This window comes from Triticum urartu, chromosome 5 (genome assembly GCF_003073215.2).
Source record: "Triticum urartu cultivar G1812 chromosome 5, Tu2.1, whole genome shotgun sequence".
Lineage (NCBI taxonomy): Eukaryota > Viridiplantae > Streptophyta > Magnoliopsida > Poales > Poaceae > Triticum > Triticum urartu.
The window spans coordinates 576240688-576267698 of NC_053026.1; the positions used below are offsets into that span (position 1 = coordinate 576240688).

Sequence of the window (27011 nt, forward strand, 5' to 3'; positions counted from 1 at the left end):
TAAATTTGGCACATTAGATTTATCCAAGTTCCACAATATATTAAAAGTTGAAACAAACATTCGAGTTCCATTTGGGTACCTCCTCTAACTTACCCACTCGGGTTTCAAACTTTTCTAATCTCTCTTCACATAGGCTAAACACCATTCATGCATGTTTTTTAAGCATTGACAGTAGAACAATCATTACAATTTTCACATTAAATAAATGGTTTTGGTAAAGCACATTTAGATGTGTTGTAGATATTATATATTTATATTCTCTGTCATTGATTTTACATGAAGATTCATGTGTTTTTTCTTTTTTATTATGCATTTTCCTTTTTTATTATATTTGGCTGAGGCTGTGACTATGAACAACATACACTTATATAAAGGGACCGTCTATTTAATAGGTGCATGAAAAAAGCCATTCCATCAGTTACTTTACTTCCTGACCATCGGATCTAGATCCAACGGCCTCTATCATGCCACGAACCATTCATATTCTTCCCCCCTTCTTCCTCCTCCCTTGCAGCCTACCCCGCCCCATCCGCCTGCCTCTGCCCCCCGTGGCTGACGGGCGCTACCGTGCGCTTGCCTCGTCGCCCCGCCCTTCCCGACCACCCCTGCCATCCCTCTAAGCTCCACCCCAACCGGAGAAAATGTCCGGCGATCCCCTGCATCCACCCACCATTAAGATAGATAATGGGGTCGTGACTCCCCCTAGTGAGGCCATGACTTCCCCCCTGAGATTAGATGGTGGGGGTATGACTTTTTCTGGTGAGGTCCATCTTCTTCAACGAGCTCGGATGAACTAGAATGGGTGACTACACGAATAAAATTTTCAGGCACATGAGATATAGCAAAACCGTTAAGTAAAACAAGTTACAATAAAACCATGCATGCGGGTTGATCGCGGATTAAACCCCAAGCATACTGACAAGATAGATAAATGCATCAGATGGATAAGACTCTTGCAGGCGTGTAGTAGCTTCACCTTGGAGCATAGCTCCCAGCAAAAGAAAAATTCATTCCGCCGATGCAAAAGATCGTCGCCGAGCTATCCCATCCCAGCTCGGCTTGTTCCTATCTCAATCAACGTTGTCCGTTCTCTGCAGATGGAGGCCAGCTATCTCGCATTGCATGCATGGCGCCGTGCATGCGGCGCTTCTTCACCACGTACGCACCCCGGCCTACACCTGGCCGCGCGCATGGCCTCCTCGCCGCATCGCCGCCCCCTATATATACCATCACTCCCCCTGAGCTACGATCATCAACTCATCCGGTCAGTTAGCTCGTCACGAACAACGATCACGATGAAGTCCGCAGTAAGATCACCATGGCTAGTGCTAGCCATCGTCCTCTCCCTCTGCCTCTCCCTCTCGTTCGCGTCGTGGGATGCCGAGGACGTAGGCAGGGGTAGTAGGAGGTGGCAAGAAGGGGGCGACGAAGGGCGGTCCGGCGGAAGTGGCCGGCCGTACCACTTCGGCCAGGAGAGCTACCGGGAGTGGGCCAAGTCGCGGCACGGCCACTTTAAGGTGCTGGAGCGGTTCGACCACGAGCTGCTCCGGGGTTCCATCGGCGACTACCGCGTCGCGTACCTGGACGCGGCGCCGCGCGCGTTCCTGCAGCCCAGTCACCACGACGCAGACGAGATCGCCTTCGTCAGGGAAGGCGAGGGCGTGCTCGTGTTGCTGAGGAACGGGAAGCGGGAGTCGTTCTGCATCAGGGAGGGCGACGTCATCGTGATCCCGGCCGGATCCATCGTGTACTCCGCCAACACGCACCGGTCCAAATGGCTCCGCGTCGTCATGCTCATCAACCCCGTCTCCACGCCGGGCCGCTTCCAGGTGAGCGTGAGCCATGGCCGCGGCTTGCAGACTTCTCTGCCATCTCCGTTTGCATGCAATTGCAACCTTACTTTTGGTGTTCTTGATCTGTTGGTAGGAGTTCTTCCTTATTGGATCTGGAGACGAGCGCCCGCAGTCCTTCTTGAGCGTCTTCAGCGACGAGGTTATCCAGGCCGCATTAAACGTGCGTACGCGCTGACCATCGGCACTGATTATTTGTTTGATCATCACTCAATTCAGCTCGATCAAGTTTTTGTGGGATTCTGCTTATTTTTGTAACAGACTCGGCGGGAGGATGTGGACAGAGTGTTTGAGAGCAAAAGCAAGGGTGAGGGTGAGATATATGAGGCGTCGGAGGAGCAGATACGGGAGCTGAGCAGGTCGTGCTCCAGGGGAGGACGCGGCGGCGGCGGCTCGGGTTCCGAGAAGGAGGACATCCAGCCGCGCAGCCTCACCGGCGAGAAGCCGCGCTACTCGAACAAGCACGGCAGGTTCCACCAGATCACCGGAGACCAGTGCCACCACCTCCGCAAGCTCGACATGGATGTCACCCTCGTCAACATCACCCGGGTAAAGCATCGGCGCCGCGCATACAGATAGTTTTGTAGCATCATGCAACGGATTTGTTCGCCTAAACCAATGTGTGTTTCGTTGTGCGTGCATGCATGCAGGGCTCGATGACGGCACTGAAGTACACCACCCGGTCGACCAGGATCTACGTCGTCGTGGAGGGGCGCGACGGCTACTTCGAGATGGCGTGCCCGCACATCTCCAGCTCCGGCCGTTCTGAACGCCGTGAGCACGAGCAAGAGCGCGAGCGCGAGCACGGGCAGGGCAGGAGGAGCGAGGAGCGCGAGCGTGAGCAGGGGCGGGGCAGGAGGAGCGAGGAGCGCGAGCAGGAGCAGGGCCACGGCCGGGAGCAGGAGAAATCGAGGGGCTACAGGCAGGTGAGGGCCCAGATCAAGGTGGGGTCGGTGATCGTGCTCCCCGCGGGCCACCCGGCGACGTTCGTGGCCGGGAACGACGGGAACCTCGCCCTGCTGTCCTTCGGCGTGGGCGCCAACAACGACGAGGAGGTGTTCGTGACCGGCGGGAACAGCGTCCTGAAGCAGCTGGACGAGGCGGCCAAGGCGCTGGCGTTCCCCCAGCAGGCGAGGGAGCTGGCGGACAGGGTCATCCGCGCGCAGCCGGAGTCCGTGTTCGTCGCCGGCCCGCAGCAGCAGCGCCGCGTCGCCGACATGTGAGCGACGATCTCGAGCGTGCCGTGTGCAGTTCGTGGAGCTGCATGCATGAGTGTACATGTGACGGGAATAAATAGCTAGCACGTACGGTACTGCCTACTACAGTACTACGTGCGTGTAGCAGAGGAGAGGAGAGACGATGCTCTGTGTACGGGATGTGCATGCTTGTGTTCGTGTGCGTTTATGCATGCATGCACGTGAGTTTTCTATGTATGTATAGTACGTGAGTTTTCCGGTAATAAAAGACGTGACCTTGCCCGTCGGCTCGTTGGAACATGTCGGTGAAAATTGCACTTTTACTCCTACAGTGACGTGCACATATATCGATCGAGTGAGTGAAGTTTATTTTAAATCTGAGGTTGTAGAGCATGTCATGAATGAACCTTGACGTCCAAATCCCTGAATTGATACCCTGACTTCTTCAATCCCGGTCATTTTTGACTTTTAGGCCGTATCCAAACAGAAAAGGCCGGGATGAGTGAATTGTGCAACACATGTTTTGGGGGCCCACCTACCAGCATGAGAAAGAAATAAGAAAATATTAAATATTTAAATTTTAAACCAAAGAACTCTGGGTTTGAGTTGTGCACGTCCTAAGCCTGCGCTGGTGCATGCGCACATTGCTGCGTCGCCGAACCTGGCTGTGGCACTGCGAATGGAGCAAGCCGCGACAGGGATCATGGAGACGTGCCTGAGCGCGGCTACCCGTGTGTGGCCTAATGTCGTTGTTGACTAGGCCCCGATCGCTCCACGACGACTATTTTCCGGCGGTCGAATGCGTACATACACTGGCGAAGTAGTATGACATGTGATGTGGATTGCTTTCCGGCGAGAGGTGCAAATACATAAGCCACACATGATCGATTCTTTCAGGAGAAAACACTAACATACGTAGCAAGCTGGCTACCAAAGCCTGCTGTATTGATCCTGAGGCTAGCTAGTTGATTAATGGCGCAATATTTTCGTTTTGCCAGGTAGCTAGCTATGCACGTAGAGCAAACTACCACTCGACAATCTTTGACTGATCTGACGTAGCCGCTGATCCGCCAAGTACCGGCGTCCTCCGGTCCTTGAGTCACCGTCACCGACGAGTGCTCCACTGGCAGCCCCACGTCGCCGCGCAGGGATGGAGGAGCAGCAGCAGTCAACAGCGAGGTGGCCTGCGGGTTTAAAGCAGCTGGACGGGCGGCCAGTGAAGGCGGTCATCAGCGCAGACCGTGGAGGCGCGGTCGTCGGCCGTGCATGCCCTGCGCATGCTTGGGAGGAAGGAGAAGGGAGACAAAGGAGGAAAGAGAAGAAGGCGGCGGCGCTGTGGTGTCCTCGCCGGCGACGGTGAGCCGTGCCTGCGTGGGGCAGTGATCGAGCGCGAGCTCGCCAGGGGCACGGGCGGGGTCGAACGTCTCTGGCGGCGGCTCCCGAGAAGGTGATAGTTGATTTTGATCATGAAGTTGGCACTGGACTTTGGAATTGATTCTGGACCCCCACCTGCTCAGGACGCCCCGCCTGCTCAGGACGATCCCATTACGGATTTTCTGGAGGGGGACACGCTTGACCCAGCGCAAAAACGGGAATTCAGGATCGAACAGGAACGGGAGGAAGGAGATGGACTAGGTAGGGGAATTTTTTTAGGTATGGAGAGGCTAGTCAATAACTTGGTCAAAGACAGCAATCCCGGTCCGTGAATACAACGTCATCAAATCCACTCCTTAAACTGCCCGAAGGTTTATTTAGACCGGGATCGATAAGGTTAGGGTATCAATTTTAGGAATTCAAACGTCAAGGTTCATCTACGTCGTATTCTACAATATTAAGGTTTAAAACAGACTTCACTCCGATCGAGTAATTGACAAAAACAAGACTTGTCACGTACCGGAACGGAAGAACCGGAGCACAGGCCAAGCGATCGACCTGAGTCACGATCCTCTCGCCAGCCACTTTCCAGCCGGAGTCAGGACAGTTACTAGTAGGCCGAGCGAAGCACGGGGAGTGACCACCAGCAGAGCAGTTCACAGACAGCAAGCAAGCAAGCACGCGGATCGATCGGGAGCGGCGGCGATGGACGACGACTTCGGCTGCGTGATCGGCGTCGCGGGGAGGGGAGAATTCGCGGTGGTGGCGTCCGGAACCCCCATCGTGCACCTCGACGCCCACAGGCTTCTCGCCATCTCCGGCAGCCACCAGAACCGGTAACGACTGAGCGAGCTAGATCCAATCCACCTCCACCCGCCGCCTCGCTCGATCCCGGCCACCTTCCATTCCATGGCTTCTGACCTCAGCTTCCCGCCCGTGTTTTGCTTTGGCAGCGCAAGGTTCGCGAGGACGATGTGCCGCAGATGGAAGGGGCTGACCGGGGTGCCGTACCCCGACACCGCCACGGTCGCCTACCTCGCGCGCGAGCTGCTCGACCGCGGCCACTCCGTCGAGGCCCTGGTCGTGGGCTACAACCAGGCCCAGCCCCACGGGGCGGTGAGCTGCCTCGGCCCCGCGCTCCCGCGCGGCCAGTTCCTGTTCGGGGCCGCGGGCCGGGGAGCGGAGGCCTGCAGGGCGGTGCTGCGCCGGGGCTACCGCGACACCATGTCGTCCAGCGACGTGATCGAGCTCGTGGAGAGTTGCATCGCGGAGATCCGCCGGCTCGGGGTTCCCGGGGCTGCCGGCGAGTTTGCGGTCCAGTATGTTGACAGATGGGGAGCGGCGCCCGTGGGAAGGGAGGTCAGGGAGACAATGACTATCTATCGACAGATGTGTTGAAATATGAGATGGGCCTAGAGCCCATATGACAATTTCAGATTTGATCTTTAAGGGCCCATGTAGGTGGCATGATAATGTGGTGAAAAGTTTAGTCCCATCCCGGAAGTGGAAGGAGAGTTGGAGTGGTTTATAAGGGATTCTTCCTCATGCTATTGGAGCTTGAGAAGAGATGAGGCCCTCGCGCACCCCTCCTCCGCTCACCTCGCCACGCCACGCCACGCCATGCACTCCTCATACCTAATTTGTGTAGGAGTTTTTCGAATTCTGGTTTTGCTGCTGCACTAAAACCGTCGCCGTTTACGGGGACGTACTTTAAGCGTTGGCAGACTAAAACCACCTTATGACTCACTGCCATGAAGTGTTCTGGCTCGCCGGTGTGACTCCCACAGGAACGATCGCTCCTGATCAGGAGAAGGCGTTCAAGGAGGCCACTGTCGTGTTCCTCGTGGCAGTTCTGAGCGTGATTGGAGATAAGATGGTTGATGCATATTTGCATGTGCGGTCTGCCAAGGACTTGTGGGAGGCGCTCGAATCTAAGTTCGGGGCTGCCGATGCAGGGAGCGAGATGTATATTATAGAGCAGTTCCATGATTACAAGATGGTTGAAAACCGTCCTGTATTGGAGCAGGCTCATGAGATAATATGCATTGTTAAGGAGCTTGAGCTTCTTAAGTGTGAGTTACCGGGCAAGTTTGTCGCGGGCTGCATAATCGCTAAGCTTCCCAATTCCTGGAGGAACTTTGCCACCACTATGAAACATCAGAGGCGTGAATTCTCTGTGGAGGATGTCATTGGCCATCTGAGTGTTGAGCAGAATTCAAGGGCAAAGGACTCGCACGGAAAAGGAGTCGAAGGAACTTCTGTGGCCAACATGGTGCATCAGAAGAACTCCAATTCCCACAAGTCCAAGGGAAAGAACGGTGTCCAACAGAGTGCCGACTTTAAGAAGAAGGGTAAGAAGACCTTCAAGAAGAACAAGAAGGATGAGGGCTGCTTTACTTATGGTTCGCTCGAACATTGGGCCAACAAGTGCCCAAAGAAGTATAAGAAGTAAGGACAGGACTCCAAGTCCGTCAATATGATTGTGAGCAACAATGAGGGTGGTGCATCTGGGTATGGTAATTTATTTGCTGTATTTTCAGTTTGGCCGTCCACCGATTGGTGGGTCGACACAGGTGCAGGTGTTCATGTGTGTGCTGACATTTCATTGTTTTCTTCTTACCAGGCCACAGGTCACGGGTCCATACTGAACGTGTGCCAAGAACTCGGAGGTGCCGGAGTAACGGTGCTTGGATCGGTTGGAACGGGAAGACGTACGACTACTTCCTCTACGTCGCGTCAACGCTTCCGCTTCGGTCTACGAGGGTACGTAGACAACACTCTCCCCTCTCGTTGCTATGCATCATCATGATCTTGCATGTGCATAGGAATTTTTTTGAAATTACTATGTTCCCCAACAGTTAGATACGCCGGGTTTATCCAAGGCATGGTGGGGGGAGGCTATAATGACATCCTGTCATGTCCTGAATAAAGTTCCGACAAAGGATAACGAGACCACTCCTTACGAGAAGTGGACCAAGAGAAGGACAACACTCTCGTACTTACGGACCTGTGGCTGCTTGGCGAAAGTTAATGTGCCGATCCCCAAAAAGCGTAACCTTGGACCAAAGACTGTGGACTGTGTTAATTTGGGCTACGCTATTGGCTATAGATTTCTAGTAGTGAAATCAGAGGTACCTAACATGAAAGTCGGTACAAATATGGAGTCTAAAGATGCTACATTCTTTGAGGACATTTTTCCCATGAGAGATGTACAAAGCACTTCTTGACAGGAATCTGAGGAGACTCCTGAACCTGCCATTCCGATGGAATATTATAATCAAACACATGATGAAAATCCTGAGGAGGATAATGAGGAATCCCTTGGTAGGGGCAAGAGACAAAGGACTGTAAAGACCTTTGGTGATGATTTCTTCATATACCTCGTGGAGGATAATCCCACTTCTATTTCAGAAGCGTACGCATCTCCAGAAGCTGACTACTGGAAGGATGCGGTCCGTAGCGAGATGGATTCCATCATGGCTAACGGGACTTGGGAGCTTACTGAACGTCCTTATGGTTGCAAACCATTGGGATGCAAGTGGGTGTTCAAGAAGAAGCTTAGGCCCGATGGTACGATAGAAAAGTACAAGGCTAGGCTTGTGGCCAAGGGCTACGCCCAGAAAGAAGAAGAAGATTTCTTCGACACTTATTCACCTGTGGCCAGACTGACCACCATTCGAGTATTACTCTCGTTGGCGGCCTCGCATGGTCTTCTCATTCATCAGATGGATGTTAAGACGGCTTTCCTGAACGGAGAGCTAAAGGAGGAAATCTATATGCAACAGCCTGATGGCTTTGTGATGGATGGTCAGGAAGGAAAGGTGTGTAAGTTGGTGAAATCTTTGTATGGCCTGAGACAAGCGCCTAAGCAATGGCATGACAAGTTTAATGAAATGTTGACATCTGTTGGCTTTGTTGTTAATGAGGCTGACAAATGTGTATACTATCGCTATGGTGGGGGCGAAGGAGTTATACTGTGTTTGTATGTTGATGACATACTGATATTTGGGACTAATCTCAAGTTGATCGAGGAGGTTAAGTCTTTCCTATCTCAGAACTTTGAGATGAAGGACCTTGGAGTGGCTGATGTTATCTTGAACATCAAGCTATTGAGAGATGATGAGGGTGGGATTACACTTTTGCAATCCCATTATGTTGAGAAGGTGTTGAGTCGTTTTGGATATTCGGACTGCAAACCATCTCAAACACCATATGATTCTAGTGTGCTGATTCGAAAGTCTAAAGGCACAGCTATAGATCAATTGAGATACTCTCAGATTGTTGGTTCACTACAGTATCTAGCGAGCGCAACGAGGCCTGACATCGCATTTGCTATTAGCAAACTGAGCCGATTTGTTTCCAAACCGGGTGATGTACATTGGCGTGCTCTTGAGAGAGTTATGCGCTATCTGAAAGGTACTATGAACTATGGACTTCACTATACCGGATACCCGTCGGTACTTGAAGGGTATAGTGATGCGAATTGGATCTCTGATGCTGATGAGATGAAGGCCACAACTGGGTATATATTTACTCTTGGAGGTGGTGCTGTTTCCTGGAAGTCTTGCAAGCAAACGATCTTAACAAGATCGACAATGGAAGCAGAATTAACAGCATTAGACACATCGGGTGGCGAAGCAGAATGGCTTCGAGATCTGTTGATGGACTTGCCAGTGGTTGAGAAGCCGGTTCCGGCCATCCTTATGAACTGTGACAATCAAACAGTTATTGTCAAGGTGAAGAGTTCAAAGGACAACATGAAGTCCAACAAACACATAAGAATGAGATTGAAAGCTGTCAGAAAATTGAGGAACTCCGGAGTGATAGCGTTGGATTATATTCAAACGGCTAAGAATCTGGCAGATCCCTTTACTAAAGGGCTATCACGTGTTGTGATAAGATAACGCATCAAGGGAGATGGGTATGAGACCCACATGAGTTGCCATGGTAGTAACCCAACCTATGTGAACGGAGATCCCGTGAAGTAGGACCTGGGAAAACAAGCCAGTGGTGAACTGAGGAGAGTAACTTTACTAACACACTCCGTTAGAGATGCAATACTCTCGGAAACTATATGGAAGGATGACTACTGTCTTAATGTGTTCCAAGGCTTATATGCATAAGCAAGATGCTATCCTATAGAGCGATCTTTGGAGGAACACACCTATATGAGCCCGACTGCTGGTCACAGTCTATGAGATTGGGGTGATCTCTAGCAAGCTCATGAACAGGCCAGGAGTGTGACTAATATGCTCCACCCGAGGGGTCGGCCTTCGGCAGCCTCGTATCAGTGAGACTTGTGGTGAAACTTCTTGACGCCAAACTGACAATTCAAGGCATAGTCCATTGTTCAGTTGTGAAGGAGTGTAACTACTTGGTCTAGGTGGAGCTCAACCTTAATCGGTCTCCACTGAGATGCTGGTATATCAAAACAGCGTTTAGAACAAAGGACAAACTGGGCCCCTGAGATCTGGTGGGGGATTGTTGAAATATGAGATGGGCCTAGAGCCCATATGACAATTTCAGATTTGATCTCTAAGGGCCTATGTAGGTGGCATGACAAGGTGGTGGGAAGTTTAGTCCCACCCCGGAAGTGTAAGGAGAGTTGGAGTGGTTTATAAGGGATTCTCTTCCTGATGCTATTGGAGCTTGAGAAGAGATGAGGCCCTCGCGCACTCCTCCTCCTTCGCTCGCCTCACCACGCCACGCCTCGTCACGACGTGCCGCGAGTTGCGGGATTGAGTCGAGCCGAGCTCACTCCTATGCGCTTCTTTTTGCCGGTTAGGAACGGAGAGTCTTTGACAGGTGGGGCCATGATCTGAGACGTCGGATCATGGGCTACCGACTTGGACGTGGGTTCAGCCCACGTCTCTCCACGCGCAGCCGCACATATATATGTGGGGCGCTGCCAACCCTAGCCACCACAGAAACAGAACGCATCTCCGCCTCCACGCCCGCGTCGTTCCTCTGCTGCTTCTGCCGCCGGCGACTCCGTCCCGTTCACCGCGTACACGGTTGACAGGAGAGCAGGTCTCCGAACCCCCGCCTCTCTGGATCCTCTAAGGGAGAGGGGCGATTAGGTTTTTTGGTAGCGACTACGCGATTGCTCGGTTATGTTCATCTACGTCCACATCACCTTCGTCATCACCATGTCGACCGACGCTGACCGTGCCGCCGCTGAGAAGGCCGAGGCCGACAAGAAGGCCACCGAGGATGCCGCGGCTATCGCCGCCGCCACCGCCGCCGCATGGCCGATTGGAGGGTATACATCGTTTATCCCTCTCATCTTTCTTTCTGTTGTAGCAGTACTAGCGATGTGCGTAGATGTTTCTACTATATGCGTAGTACATGCTCTGTTAGATCGTAACCAGTGTGTTATCAATACTGTCAATGTCATGCTCATGATTTATTCATGGATTAATTTAATAAGAAAATTGCCTATTTTCTTATCAATCCAAAAACCTAATTTGTGTAGGAGTTTTTCGAATTCTGGTTTTGCTGCTGCACTGAAACCGTCGCCGTTTACGGGGACGTACTTTAAGCATTGGCAGACTAAAACCACCTTATGGCTCATTGCCATGAACGTGTTCTGGGTCGCCGGTGTGACTCCCACAGGAACGATCGCTCCTGATCAGGAGAAGGCGTTCAAGGAGGCCACTATCGTGTTCCTCGGGGCAGTTCTGAGCGTGATTGGAGATAAGCTGGTTGACGCATATTTGCATGTGCGGTCTGCCAAGGACTTGTGGGAGGCGCCCGAATCTAAGTTCGGGGCTGCCGATGCAGGGAGCGAGATGTATATTATAGAGCAGTTCCATGATTACAAGATGGTTGAAAACCGTCCTGTATTGGAGCAGGCTCATGAGATAATATGCATTGTTAAGGAGCTTGAGCTTCTTAAGTGCGAGTTACCGGGCAAGTTTGTCGTGGGCTGCATAATCGCTAAGCTTCCCAATTCCTGGAGGAACTTTGCCACCACTCTGAAACATCAGAGGCGTGAATTCTCTGTGGAGGATGTCATTGGCCATCTGAGTGTTGAGCAGAATTCAAGGGCAAAGGACTCGCACGGAAAAGGGGTCGAAGGAACTTCTGTGGCCAACATGGTGCATCATAAGAACTCCAATTCCCACAAAACCAAGGGAAAGAACGGTGTCCAACAGAGTGCCGACTTTAAGAAGAAGGGTAAGAAGACCTTAAAGTAGAACAAGAAGGATGAGGGCTGCTTTACTTGTGGTTCGCTTGAATATTGGGCCAACAAGTGCCCAAAGAAGTATAAGAAGCAAGGACAGGACTCCAAGCCTGTCAATATGATTGTGAGCAACAATGCGGGTGGTGCATCTGGGTACGGTAATTTATTTGCTGTATTTTCAGTTTGGCCGTCCACCGATTGGTGGGTCGACACAGGTGCAGGTGTTCATGTGTGTGCTGACATTTCATTGTTTTCTTCTTACCAGGCCACAGGTCACGGGTCCGTACTGATGGGGAATGGCGTGAGTGCTTCTGTTCTTGGTGTTGGCACGGTCGATCTGAAGTTTACTTCGGGAAGGATCGTGTAGCTGAAGAACGTGCAGCATGTCCCCGCCATCAAGAAGAACCTCGTTAGTGGCTCCCTTCTATGTAGAGAAGGGTTTAAGTTGGTATTTGAGTCTAATATATTAGTTGTTATGAAATATGGACTATTTGTTGGAAAGGATTATGAATGCGGAGGCATGTTCCGCCTTTCTCTTGCAGATCTATGCAATAAAGTCGTGAACAATATTCATTTGAGTGTTAATGAATCTGAAGTATGGCATTCACGTCTTTGTCACATTAGTTTCGGTGTTATGACGCGGCTAGCAAAATCGAATTTAATCCCGAGTTTCACTTTAGCCAAAGGTTCTAAGTGCCATTCGTGTGTGCAATCTAAGCAACCTCGCAAGCCTCACAAGGCAGCAGAGGAGAGACACTTGGCGCCACTGGAACTCATACATTCTGATCTTTGTGAGATGAATGGTGTGTTGACTAAAGGTGGAAAGAAATATTTCATGACTTTGATAGATGATTCCACTAGATATTGCTATGTGTATCTGTTAAATACTAAAGATGAGGCTCTACACTACTTCAAAATCTATAAGGCAGAAGTTGAGAATCAACTTGAAAATAAAATTAAACGAGTCCGGTCAGATCGTGGTGGAGAGTACTTCTCGAAAGAGTTTGATGCCTTTTGTGCGGAACATGGCATTATTCACAAGAGGACACCTCCTTACTCACCCCAGTCAAACGGGGTTGCCGAGCGGAAAAACCGTACTCTAACTGATTTGGTTAACACCATGTTAGTGAAGGAAATATGCCCTAGAGGCAATAATAAAGTTATTATTTATTTCCTTATATCATGATAAATGTTTATTATTCATGCTAGAATTGTATTAACCGGAAACATAATACATGTGTGAATACATAGACAAACAGAGTGTCACTAGTATGCCTCTACTTGACTAGCTCGTTAATCAAAGATGGTTATGTTTCCTAACCATGGACAAAGAGTTGTTATTTGATTAACGGGATCACATCATTAGGTGAATGATCTGATTGACATGAACCATTCCATTAGCTTAGCACCCGATCGTTTAGTATGTTGCTATTGCTTTCTTCATGACTTATACATGTTCGTATGACTATGAGATTATGCAACTCCCGTTTGCCGGAGGAACACTTTGTGTGCTACCAAACGTCGCAACGTAACTGGGTGATTATAAAGGTGCTCTACAGGTGTCTCCAAAGGTACATGTTGGGTTGGCGTATTTCGAGATTAGGATTTGTCACTCCGATTGTCGGAGAGGTATCTCTGGGCCCTCTCGGTAATGCACATCACATAAGACTTGCAAGCATTGCAACTAATGAGTTAGTTGTGAGATGATGTATTATGGAACGAGTAAAGAGACTTGCCGGTAACGAGATTGAACTAGGTATTGAGATACCGACGATCGAATCTCGGGCAAGTAACATACCGATGACAAAGGGAACAACGTATGTTGTTATGCGGTCTGACCGATAAAGATCTTCGTAGAATATGTAGGAACCAATATGAGCATCCAGGTTCCGCTATTGGTTATTGACCGGAGACATGTCTCGGTCATGTCTACATTGTTCTCGAACCGTAGGGTCCGCACGCTTAACGTTACGATGACAATTTCATTATGAGTTTATGTATTTTGATGTACCGAAGGTTGTTCGTAGTCCCGGATGAGATCGGGGACATGACGAGGAGCCTCGAAATGGTTGAGACATAAAGATCGATATATTGGACGACTATATTCGGACATCGGAAAGGTTCCGAGTGGTTCGGGTATTTTTTCGGAGTACCGGGGAGTTACGGGAATACGGGAGAAGAAGAATATGGGCCTTATTGGGCTTTAGGGGAGAAGGAGAGGCAGGCCGCGCGCCCCCCCAACGCCTAGTCCGAATTGGACTAGGGGGAGGGGCTGCGCCCCCTCCTTCCTTCTCTTCCCTCTTCCCCTTCCTTCTCTCCTACTCCTACTACATGGAAGGACTCCTAGTTGGACTAGGAAAGGGGAATCCTACTCCCGATGGGAGTAGGACTCCCCTAGGGCGCGCCATAGAGAGGGCCGGCCCTCCCCTCCTCCACTCCTTTATATACGGGGGCAGGGGGCACCCCATAGACACACAAGTTGATCTTCGTGATCGTTCCTTAGCCGTGTGCGGTGCCTCACCCACCATATTCCACCTCGGTCATATTGTAGCGGTGCTTAGGTGAAGCCCTGCGACGATTGAACATCAAGATCGTCACCACACCGTCGTGCTGACGGAACTCCTCCCCGAAGCTTTGCTGGATCGGAGCCCGGGGTGCGTCATCGAGCTGAACGTGTGCCAAGAACTCGGAGGTGCCGGAGTAATGGTGCTTGGATCGGATGGAACGGGAAGACGTACGACTACTTCCTCTACGTTGCGTCAACGCTTCCGCTTCGGTCTATGAGGGTACGTAGACAACACTCTCCCCTCTCGTTGCTATGCATCACCATGATCTTGCGTGTGCGTAGGAATTTTTTTGAAATTACTACGTTCCCCAACAGTGGTATCAGAGCCTAGGTTTTATGGTTTGATGTTATATGCACGAGTAGAACACAAGTGAGTTGTGGGCGATATAAGTCATACTGCTTACCAGCATGTCATACTTTGGTTCGGCGGTATTGTTGGATGAAGCGGCCCGGACCGACATTACGCGTACGCTTACGCGAGACTGGTTCTACCGCCGTGCTTTGCACACAGGTGGCTGGCGGGTGTCAGTTTCTCCAACTTTAGTTGAACCGAGTGTGGCTATGCCCGGTCCTTGCGAAGGTTAAAACAGCACCAACTTGACAAACTATCGTTGTGGTTTTGATGCGTAGGTAAGATTGGTTCTTACTTAAGCCCGTAGCAGCCACGTAAAACTTGCAACAACAAAGTAGAGGACGTCTAACTTGTTTTTGCAGGGCATGTTGTGATGTGATATGGTCAAGGCATGATGCTAAATTTTATTGTATGAGATGATCATGTTTTGTAACCAAGTTATCGGCAACTGGCAGGAGCCATATGGTTGTCGCTTTATTGTATGCAATGCAATCGCCCTGTAATGCTTTACTTTATCACTAAGCGGTAGCGATAGTCGTAGAAGCATAAGATTGGCGAGACGACAACGATGCTACGATGGAGATCAAGGTGTCGCGTCGGTGATGTTGGTGATCATGACGGTGCTTCGGAGATGGAGATCACAAGCACAAAATGATGATGGCCATATCATATCACTTATATTGATTGCATGTGATGTTTATCTTTTATGCATCTTATCTTGCTTTGATTGACGGTAGCATTATAAGATGATCTCTCACTAAATTTTAAGATAAAAAGTGTTCTCCCTGAGTATGCACCGTTGCCAAAGTTCGTCGTGCCCAGACACCACATGATGATCGGGTGTGATAAGCTCTACGTCCATCTACAACGGGTGCAAGCCAGTTTTGCACACGCAGAATACTCAGGTTAAACTTGACGAGCCTAGAATATGCAGATATGGCCTTGGAACACTGAGACCGAAAGGTCGAGCGTGAATCATATAGTAGATATGATCAACATAGTGATGTTCACCATTGAAAACTACTCCATTTCACGTGATGATCGGTTATGGTTTAGTTGATTTGGATCACGTGATCACTTAGATGATTAGAGGGATGTCTATCTAAGTGGGAATTCTTAAGTAATATGATTAATTGAACTTTAATTTATCATGAACTTAGTCCTGGTAGTATTAGCATATCTATGTTATAGATCAATAGCTCGCGTTGTTGCTTCCCTGTGTTTATTTTGATATGTTCCTTGAGAAAATTATGTTGAAAGATGTTAGTAGCAATGATGCGGATTGGATCCGTGATCTGAGGTTTATCCTCATTGCTGCACAGAAGAATTATGTCCTTGATGCACCGCTAGGTGACGGACCTATTGTAGGAGCAGATGCAGATGTTATGAACGTTTGGCTAGCTCAATATGATGACTACTTGATAGTTTAGTGCACTATGCTTAATGACTTAGAATCGGGACTTCAAAGACGTTTTGAACGTCATGGACCATATGAGATGTTCCAGGAGTTGAAGTTAATATTTCAAGCAAATACCCGAGTTGAGAGATATGAAGTCTCCAACAAGTTCTATAGCTAAAAGATGGAGGAGAATCACTCAACTAGTGAGCATGTGCTCAGATTGTGTGGGTACTACAATCGCTTGAATCAAGTGGGAGTTAATCTTCCAGATAAGATAGTGATTGACAGAATTCTCTAGTCACCATCACCAAGTTAGTAGAACTATGTGATGAACTATAGTATGCAAGGGATGACGAAAACGACTCCCGAGCTTTTCATGATGATGAAATCGATGAAGGTAGAAATCAAGAAAGAGCATCAAGTGTTGGTTGACAAGATCACTAGTTTCGAGAAAAGGGCAACGGGAAGAAGGGGAACTTCAAGAAGAACGGCAAACAAGTTGCTGCTCAAGTGAAGAAGCCCAAGTCTGGTCCTAAGACTGAGACTAAGTGCTTATACTGCAAAGGGACTGGTTACTGGAAGCGGAACTACCCCAAGTGATTGGTGGATAAGAAGGATGGCAAAGTGAACATAGGTATATTTGATATACATGTTATTGATGTGTACTTTACTAGTGTTTATAGCAACCCCTCAGTATTTGATACTAGTTCAGTTGCTAAGAGTAGTAACTCGAAAGGGAGTTGCAGAATGAGCAAAGACTAGTTAAGGGTGAAGTGACGATGTGTGTTGGAAGTGGTTCCAAGATTGATATGATCATCATCGCACACTCACTATACTTTCGGGATTAGTATTGAACCTAAATAAGTGTTATTTGGTGTTTGCGTTGAGCATGAATATGATTTGATCATGTTTATTGCAATATGGTTATTCATTTAAGTAAGAGAATAAATTGTTGTTCTGTTTACATATATGGTTACACACCCAATGAAAATGGTTCATTGGATCTCGATCGTAGTGATACACATATTCATAATATTGAAACCAAAAGATGCAGAGTTAATAATGATAGTGCAACTTATTTGTGGCACTGCCGTTTAGGTCATATTGGTGTAAAGCGCATGAAGAAACTCCATGTTGATGGACTTTTGGAATAACTTGATTATGAATCAGTTGATGCTTACGAACCATGCCTCATGGGCACGATGACTAAAACTCCGTTCTCCGGAACAATGCAGCAAGCAACAGATTTGTTGGAAATCATGCATACTGATGTATGTGGACTGATGAATATTGAAGCTCGCAACAGGTATCATTATTTTCTGATCTTCACAGATGATTTGAGCAGATATGGGTATATCTACTTAATGAAACACAAGTCTGAAACAGTTGAAAAATTCAAAGAATTTCAGAGTGAAGTGGAGAATCATCGTAACAAAAATGAAAGTTTCTACGATATGATCGCAGAAGTAAAATATTTGAGTTATGAGTTTGGCCTTCAGTTAAAAACAATGTGAAATAGTTTCACTACTCACGCCACCTGGAACACCACAGCATAATGGTGTGTCCGAACGTCATAACCATACTTTATTAGATATGGTGCGATCTACGATGTCTCTTACTGATCTACCACTATCGTTTTGGGGTTATGCATTAGAGACAGCTGCATTCACGTTAAATGGGGCACCATCTAAGTCCGTTGAGACGACACAATCTGAACTGTGGTTTAGCAAGAAACCAAAGTTGTCATTTCTTAAAGTTTGGGACTGCGATGCTTATGTGAAAAAGTTTCAACATAATAAACTCGAACCCAAATTGGAGAAGTAAATCTTCATAGGTTACCCAAAAGAAAATGTTGGGTACACCTTCTATCACAGATCCGAAGGCAAGTTATTCATTGCTGAGAATGGATCCTTTCTAGAGAAGGAGTTTCTCATGAAAGAAGTGAGTGGGAGGAAAGTAGAACTTGATGAGGTAACTGTACCTGCTCCCTTATTGGAAAGTAGTTCATCACAGAAATCTGTTCCTGTGACTACTACACCAATTAGTGAGGAAGCTAATGATGATGATCATGTAACTTCAGATCAAGTTACTACCAATCCTCGTAGGTAAACCAGAGTGAGATCCGCACCAGAGTGGTATGGCAATCCTGTTCTAGAGGTCATGTTACTTGACCATGACGAGCCTACGAACTATGAGGAAGCGATGATGAGCCCAGATTCCGTGAAATGGCTTGAGGCCATGAAATCTGAGATGAGATCCATGTATGAGAACAAAATATGGACTTTGATTGACTTGCCCAATGATCGGTGAGCCATTGAGATTAAATGGATCTTCAAGAGGAAGACGGACGCTGATAGTAGTGTTACTTTCTACAAAGCTAGAATTGTCGCAAAAAGTTTTTCGACAAGTTCAAAGGTGTTGACTACGATGAGAGTTTCTCACTCGTATTTATGCTTAAGTCTGTCCGAATCATGTTAGCAATTGCCGCATTTTATGAAATCTGGCAAATGGATAAACCAACCTTCATTCCTTAATGGATTTATTAAAGAAGAGTTGTATACGATACAACTAGAAGGTTTTGTCGATCCTAAAGGTGTTAACTAAATATGCAAGCTCCAGCGATCCATCTATGGACTGGTGCAAGCATCTCGGAGTTGGAATATATGCTTTGATAAGTTGATCAAAGCATATAGTTTTATACAGACCTGCGATGAAGCCTGTATTTACAAGAAAGTGAGTGGGAGCACTACTGCATTTCTGATAAGTATATGTATGACATATTGTTGATCGGAGATGATGTAGAATTATTCTGCAAAGCATAAAGGAATGTCTGAAAAGAGTTTTTTCAAAGAAAGACCTCGGTGAAGCTGCTTACATATTGAGCATCAAGATCTATAGAGATAGATCAAGACGCTTGATAAGTTTTTCAATGAGTACATACCTTGACAAGATTTTGAAGTAGTTCAAAATGGAACAGTCAAAGAAGGAGTTTTTGCCTGTGTTGCAAGGTGTGAAGTTGAGTAAGACTCAAAACCCGACCACGGCAGAAGATAGAGAGAGAATGAAAGTCATTCCCTATGCCTCAGCCATAGGTTCTATAAAGTATGCCATGCCGTGTACCAGACCTATTGTATACCCTGCCCTGAGTTTGGCAAGGGAGTACAATAGTGATCTAGGAGTAGATCACTAGACATTGGTCAAAATTATCCTTAGTGGAATAAGGATATGTTTCTCGATTATGGAGGTGACCAAAGGTTTGTCGTAAAGGGTTACGTCGATGCAAGTTTTGACACTGATCCAGATGACTCTAAGTCTCAATCTGGATACATATTGAAAGTGGGAGCAATTAGCTATAGTAGCTCCACGCAGAGCATTGTTTACATAGAAATTTGCAAAATACTTACGGATCTGAATGTGGCAGACCCGTTGACTAAACTTCTCTCACAAGCAAAACATGATCACACCTCAGTACTCTTTGGGTGTTAATCCCATAGCGATGTGAACTAGATTATTGACTCTAGTAAACCCTTTGGGTGTTGGTCACATGTCGATGTGAACTATGGGTGTTAATCACATGGTGATGTGAACTATTCATGTTAAATCACATGGCGATGTGAACTAGATTATTGACTCTAGTGCAAGTGGGAGACTGAAGGAAATATGCCCTAGAGGCAATAATAAAGTTATTATTTATTTCCCTTATATCATGATAAATGTTTATTATTCATGCTAGAATTTTATTAACCGGAAACATAATACATGTGTGAATACATAGACAAACAGAGTGTCACTAGTATGCCTCTACTTGACTAGCTCGTTAATCAAAGATGTTATGTTTCCTAACCATGGACAAAGAGTTGTTATTTGATTAACGGGATCACATCATTAGGTGAATGATCTGATTGACATGACCCATTCCATTAGCTTAGCACCCGATCGTTTAGTATGTTGCTATTGCTTTCTTCATGACTTATAACATGTTCCTGTGACTATGAGATTATGCAACTCCCGTTTGCCGGAGGAACACTTTGTGTGCTACCAAACGTCACAACGTAACTGGGTGATTATAAAGCTGCTCTATAGGTGTCTCCAAAGGTACATGTTGGGTTGGCGTATTTCAAGATTAGGATTTGTCACTCCGATTGTCGGAGAGGTATCTCTGGGCCCTCTCGGTAATGCACATCACATAAGCCTTGCAACCATTGCAACTAATGAGTTAGTTGTGAGATGATGTATTACGGAACGAGTAAAGAGACTTGCCGGTAACGAGATTGAACTAGGTATTGAGATACCGACGATCGAATCTCGGGCAAGTAACATACCGATGAGAAAGGGAACAACGTATGTTGTTATGTGGTCTGACCGATAAAGATCTTCGTAGAATATGTAGGAACCAATATGAGCATCCAGGTTCCGCTATTGGTTATTGACCGGAGACGTGTCTCGATCATGTCTACATTGTTCTCGACCCGTAGGGTCCGCACGCTTAACATTACGATGACAGTTTCATTATGAGTTTATGTATTTTGATGTATCGAAGGTTGTTCGGAGTCCCGGATGAGATCGGGGACATGACGAGGAGTCTCGAAATGGTCAAGACGTAAAGATCGATATATTTGACGACTATATTCGGACATCGGAAAGGTTCCGAGTGGTTCGGGTATTTTTCGGAGTACCGGGGAGTTACGGGAATATGGGAGAAGAAGAATATGGGCCTTATTGGGCTTTAGGGGAGAAGGAGAGGCAGGCCGCGCGCCCCCTAAGGCCTAGTCCGAATTGGACTAGGGGGAGGGGCTGCGCCCCTCCTTCCTTCTCTTCCCTCTTCCCCTTCCTTGTCTCCTACTCCTACTACATGGAAGGACTCCTAGTTGGACTAGGAAAGGGGGAATCCTACTCCCCGTGGGAGTAGGACTCCCCTAGGGCGCGCCATAGAGAGGGCCGGCCCTCCCCTCCTCCACTCCTTTATATACGGGGGCAGGGGGCACCCCATAGACACACAAGTTGATCTTCGTGATCGTTCCTTAGCCGTGTGCGGTGCCCCCCTCCACCATATTCCACCTCGGTCATATTGTAGCGGTGCTTAGGTGAAGCCCTGCGACGGTTGAACATCAAGATCGTCACCACGCCGTCGTGCTGACGGAACTCCTCCCCAAAGCTTTGCTGGATCAGAGCCCGGGGTGCGTCATCGAGCTGAACATGTGCCAAGAACTCGGAGGTGCCGGAGTAACGGTGCTTGGATCGGTTGGAACGGGAAGACGTACGACTACTTCCTCTACGTTGCGTCAACGCTTCCGCTTCAGTCAACGAGGGTACGTAGACAACACTCTCCCCTCTCGTTGCTATGCATCACCATGATCTTGCGTGTGCGTAGGATTTTTTTTGAAATTACTACGTTCCCCAACAGTTTGATACATCGGGTTTATCGAAGGCATGGTGGGGGGAGGCTATAATGACATCCTGTCATGTCCTGAATAAAGTTCCGACAAAGGATAACTAGATCACTCCTTATGAGAAGTGGACCAAGAGAAGGACAACACTCTCGTACTCATTGTTGAGGAAATCATTAACTGGTAGCTGCTCGGTCGGCCGGTGAGTAGGGGATTAATAGGCTAATTGGCAAGTTAATCGGCCATTTAATCAATTGATCGGACGATTTATCGGGTAATCGGCTACTCGGGGACCCTATGAGTAGGGATTAATCGGCAAGTTAACTGGTTAATCGGATGAATTCTTGAACAGGGCTCGTACTTACGGACCTGGGGCTGCTTGGCGAAAGTTAATGTGCCGATCCCCAAAAAGCATAAGCTTGGACCAAAGACTGTGGACTGTGTTAATTTGGGCTACGCTATGAATAGTATTGTCTATAGATTTCTAGTAGTGAAATCAGAGGTACCTGACATGAAAGTCGGTACAATTATGGAGTCTAAAGATGCTACATTCTTTGAGGACATTTTTCCCATGAGAGATGTACAAAGCACTTCTAGACAGGAATCTGAGGAGACTCCTGAACCTGCCATTCCGATGGAATATTATAATCAAACACATGATGAAAATCCTGAGGAGGATAATGAGGAATTCCTTGGTAGGGGCAAGAGACAAAGGACTGTAAAGACCTTTGGTGATGATTTCTTCATATACCTCGTGGAGGATAATCCCACTTTTATTTCAGAAGCGTGCGCATCACCAGAAGCTGACTACTGGAAGGATGCGGTCCGTAGCGAGATGGATTCCATCATGGCTAACGGGACTTGGGAGCTTACTGAACGTCCTTATGGTTGCAAACCATTGGGATGCAAGTGGGTGTTTAAGAAGAAGCTTAGGCCCGATGGTACGATAGAAAAGTACAAGGCTAGGCTTGTGGCCACGGGCTACACCCAGAAAGAAGAAGAAGATTTCTTCGACACTTATTCATCTGTGGCCAGACTGACCACCATTCGAGTATTACTCTCGTTGGCGGCCTCGCATGGTCTTCTCATTCATCAGATGGATGTTAAGACGGCTTTCCTGAACGGAGAGCTAAAGGAGGAAATCTATATGCAACAGCTGAAGGAAATATGCCCTAGAGGCAATAATAAAGTTATTATTTATTTCCTTATAATCATGATAAATGTTTATTATTCATGCTAGAATTGTATTAACTGGAAACATAATACATGTGTGAATACATAGACAAACAAAGTGTCACTAGTATGCCTCTACTTGACTAGCTCGTTAATCAAAGATGGTTATGTTTCCTAACCATGAACAATGAGTTGTTATTTGATTAACGAGGTCACATCATTAGTTGAATGATCTGATTGACATGACCCATTCCATTAGATTAGCACACGATCGTTTAGTATGTTGCTATTGCTTTCTTCATGACTTATACATGTTCCTATGACTATGAGATTATGCAACTCCCGTTTACCGGAGGAACACTTTGAGTGCTACCAAACGTCACAACGTAACTGGGTGATTATAAAGGAGCATTACAGGTGTCTCCAAAGGTAGATGTTGGGTTGGCGTATTTCGAGATTAGGATTTGTCACTCCGATTGTCGGAGAGGTATCTCTGGGCCCTCTCGGTAATACACATCACATAAGCCTTGCAAGCATTACAACTAATATGTTAGTTGTGAGATGATGTATTACGGAACGAGTAAAGAGACTTGCCGATAACGAGATTGAACTAGGTATTGGATACCGACGATCGAATCTCGGACAAGTAACATACCGATGACAAAGGGAACAACGTATGTTGTTATGCGGTCTGACCGATAAAGATCTTCGTAGAATATGTAGGAGCCAATATGGGCATCCAGGTCCCGCTATTGGTTATTGACCGGAGACGTGTCTCGGTCATGTCTACATTGTTCTCGAACCCGTAGGGTCCGCACGCTTAAGGTTACGATGACAGTTATATTATGAGTTTATGCATTTTGATGTACCGAAGGTTGTTCGGAGTCCCGGATGTGATCACGGACATGACGAGGAGTCTCGAAATGGTCGAGACGTAAAGATTGATATATTGGAAGCCTATGTTTGGACATCGGAAGTGTTCCGGGTGAAATCGAGATTTTACCGGGTTACCGGGAGGTTACCGGAGCCCCCCGGGAGCCATATGGGCCTACATGGGCCTTAGTGGAAAGGAGAAAAGGGCAGCCCAAGGGGGCTGCGCACCTCCCCCTCCCCTAGTCCTATTAGGACTAGGAGAGGTGGCCGGCCACCCTTCTCCCTCTTTCCCCCTTGGGGAATCCTAATTGGAATAGGATTGGAGGGGAGTCCTACTCCCGGAAGGAGTAGGACTCCTCCTGCGCCTCCCTCCTTGGCCGGCCAGCCTCCCCCCTCTACTCCTTTATATACGGAGGCAGGGGACACATCTAGACACACAAGTTGATCCACGTGATATATTCCTTAGCCGTGTGCGGTGCCCCCTGCCACCATATACCTCGATAAGACTGTAGCGGAGTTTAGGCGAAGCCCTGCTGCTGTAGAACATCAAGATCGTCACCACGCCATCCTGCTGACGGAACTCTTTCCCGACACTTTGCTGGATCAGAGTCCGGGGATCGTCATCGAGCTGAACGTGTGCTCGAACTCGGAGGTGCCGTAGATTCGGTGCTTGATCGGTTGGATCATGAAGACGTACGACTACTTCCTCTACGTCGTGTCATCGCTTCCGCAGTCGGTCTGCGTTGGTACGTAGACAACACTCTCCCCTCTCATTTCTATGCATCACATGATCTTGCGTGTGCGTAGGAAATTTTTTGAAATTACTACGAAACCCTACAACAGCCTGATGGCTTTGTGATGGATGGTCAGGAAGGAAAGGTGTGTAAGTTGGTGAAATCTTTGTATGGCCTGAGACAAGCGCCTAAGCAATGGCATGAAAAGTTTAATGAAACATTGACATCTGTTGTCTTTGTTGTTAATGAGGCTGACAAATGTGTATACTATCGCTATGGTGGGGGCGAAGGAGTTATACTGTGTTTGTATGTTGATGACATACTGATATTTGGGACTAATCTCAAGTTGATCGAGGAGGTTAAGTCTTTCCTATCTCAGTACTTTGAGATGAAGGACCTTGGAGTGGCTGATGTTATCTTGAACATCAAGCTATTGAGAGATGATGAGGGTGGGATTACACTTTTTCAATCCCATTATGTTGAGAAGGTGTTGAGTCGTTTTGGATATTCGGACTGCAAACCATCTCAAACACCATATGATTCTAGTGTGCTGATTCGAAAGTCTAAAGGCACAACTATAGATCAATTGAGATACTCTCAGATTGTTGGTTCACTATAGTATCTAGCGAGCGCAACGAGGCCTGACATCGCATTTGCTATTAGCAAACTGAGCCGATTTGTTTCCAAACCGGGTGATGTACATTGGCGTGCTCTTGAGAGAGTTATGCGCTATCTGAAAGGTACCTATGAACTATGGACTTCACTATACCGGATACCCGTCGGTACTTGAAGGGTATAGTGATGCGAATTGGATCTCTGATGCTGATGAGATGAAGGCCACAACTGGGTATATTTACTCTTGGAGGTGGTGCTGTTTCCTGGAAGTCTTGCAAGCAAACGATCTTAACAAGATCGACAATGGAAGCAGAATTAACAGCATTAGACACATCGGGTGGCGAAGCAGAATGGCTTCGAGATCTGTTGATGGACTTGCCAGTGGTTGAGAAGCCGGTTCCGGCCATCCTTATGAACTGTGACAATCAAACAGTTATTGTCAAGGTGAAGAGTTCAAAGGACAACATGAAGTCCAACAAACACATAAGAATGAGATTGAAAGCTGTCAGAAAATTGAGGAACTCCGGAGTGATAGCGTTGGATTATATTCAAACGGCTAAGAATCTGGCAGATCCCTTTACTAAAGGGCTATCACGTGTTGTGATAGATAACGCATCAAGGGAGATGGGTATGAGACCCACATGAGTTGCCATGGTAGTAACCCAACCTATGTGATCGGAGATCCCGTGAAGTAGGACCTGGGAAAACAAGCCAGTGGTGAACTGAGGAGAGTAACTTTACTAACCCACTCCGTTGGAGATGCAATACTCTCGGAAACTGTATGGAAGGATGACTACTGTCTTAATGTGTTCCAAGGCTTATATGCATAAGCAAGATGCTATCCTACAGAGCGATCTTTGGAGGAACACACCTATATGAGCCCGACTGCTGGTCACAGTCTATGAGATTGGGGTGATCTCTAGCAAGCTCATGAACAGGCCAGGAGTGTGACTAATATGCTCCACCCGAGGGGTCGGCCTTCGGCAGCCTCGTATCAGTGAGACTTGTGGTGAAACTTCTTGACGCCAAACTGACAATTCAAGGCATAGTCCATTGTTCAGTTGTGAAGGAGTGTAACTACTTGGTCTAGGTGGAGCTCAACCTTAATCGGTCTCCACTGAGATGCTGGTATATCAAAACAACGTTTGGAACAAAGGACAAACTGGACCCCTGAGATCTGGTGGGGGATTGTTGAAATATGAGATGGGCCTAGAGCCCATATGACAATTTCAGATTTGATCTCTAAGGGCCCATGTAGGTGGCATGATAAGGTGGTGGGAAGTTTAGTCCCACCCCGGAAGTGGAAGGAGAGTTGGAGTGGTTTATAAGGGATTCTCTTCCTCATGCTATTGGAGCTTGAGAAGAGATGAGGCCCTCGCGCACTCCTCCTCCTCCGCTCGCCTCGCCACGCCACGCCACGCCACGCCACGCCACGCCACGCCACGCCACGCTTCGTCACGACGCGCCGCGGGTTGCGGTATTGAGCTGAGCCGAGCTCACTCCTATGCGCTTCTTTTTGCCGGTCAGGAACGGAGAGTCTTTGACAGGTGTTGCCATGATCTGAGAAGTCGGATCGTGGGCTACCGACTTGGACGTGGGTTCAGCCCACGTCTCTCCACGCGCAGCCGCACATATATATATGTGGGGCGCTGCCAACCCTAGCCGCCACAGAAACAGAACGCATCTCCGCCTCCACGCCCGCGTCGTTCCTCTGCTGCTGCTGCCGCCGGCGACTCCGTCCCGTTCACCGCGTACACGGTTGACGGGAGAGCAGGCCTCCGAAACCCCGCCTCTCCGGATCCTGTACGGGAGAGGGGCGATTAGATTTTTGGGTAGCGACTACGCGACTGCTCGCTTCTGTTCATCTACGCCCACATCACCTTCGTCATCATCATGTCGACCGACGCCGACCGTGCCGCCGCTGAGAAGGCCGAGGCCGACAAGAAGGCCGCCGAGGATGCCGCGGCTACTGCCACTGCTACCGCCGCCGCATGGCCGATTGGAGGGTATACATCATTTATCCCTCTCATGTTTCTTTCTGTTGTAGCAGTACTAGCGATATGCGTAGATATTTCTACTATATGCGTAGTACATGCTCTGTTAGATCGTAACCAGTGTGTTATCAATACTGTCAATGTCATGCTCATGATTTATTCATGGATTAATTTAATCGGAAAACTGCCTATTTTCTTATCAAGATGGCACTCGAAGTGTTAAAATCACATGGGTTAGCCCTCAACCCCATTCTCCATGAAGATCACATCGCTTGTGTGTTTGATCGAGATTGTCGTCCCGCTCCCTTTTGA

The 27011-nt window shown here is 47.9% G+C and overlaps 2 protein-coding genes across 2 annotated transcripts; both read left to right on the forward strand.

The window, feature by feature from the left end:
* Positions 1 to 1242: 1242 nt before the first annotated feature.
* On the forward strand, positions 1243 to 3346 carry LOC125506086 (cupincin-like). The gene is made up of 4 exons (XM_048670961.1): positions 1243 to 1829; positions 1927 to 2013; positions 2112 to 2399; positions 2501 to 3346. Exons 1-4 carry the CDS (start codon positions 1296 to 1298, stop codon positions 3071 to 3073), a joined length of 1482 nt encoding a protein of 493 aa, XP_048526918.1. The 5' UTR covers positions 1243 to 1295; the 3' UTR covers positions 3074 to 3346.
* Positions 3347 to 5125: 1779 nt separating this feature from the next.
* On the forward strand, positions 5126 to 27011 carry LOC125507429. The gene is made up of 3 exons (XM_048672007.1): positions 5126 to 5256; positions 5374 to 5807; positions 26902 to 27011. The coding sequence occupies exons 1-3, from the start codon at positions 5126 to 5128 to the stop codon at positions 27009 to 27011; spliced, it is 675 nt and encodes a 224-aa protein (XP_048527964.1).

What these genes read in the sequence shown, in the direction of transcription:
- LOC125507429 (XM_048672007.1), top strand. Translation starts at nt 5,126, where the DNA reads ATGGACGACGACTTCGGCTGCGTGATCGGCGTCGCGGGGAGGGGAGAA. An exon ending in TCCGGCAGCCACCAGAACCG is followed by an intron (nt 5,257 to 5,373) that starts GTAACGACTGAG and finishes TTGCTTTGGCAG; the next exon opens with CGCAAGGTTCGCGAGGACGA. An exon ending in GACAATGACTATCTATCGAC is followed by an intron (nt 5,808 to 26,901) that starts AGATGTGTTGAA and finishes ATTTTCTTATCA; the next exon opens with AGATGGCACTCGAAGTGTTA.
- LOC125506086 (XM_048670961.1), top strand. Translation starts at nt 1,296, where the DNA reads ATGAAGTCCGCAGTAAGATCACCATGGCTAGTGCTAGCCATCGTCCTC. An exon ending in CCACGCCGGGCCGCTTCCAG is followed by an intron (nt 1,830 to 1,926) that starts GTGAGCGTGAGC and finishes ATCTGTTGGTAG; the next exon opens with GAGTTCTTCCTTATTGGATC. An exon ending in CCCTCGTCAACATCACCCGG is followed by an intron (nt 2,400 to 2,500) that starts GTAAAGCATCGG and finishes GCATGCATGCAG; the next exon opens with GGCTCGATGACGGCACTGAA.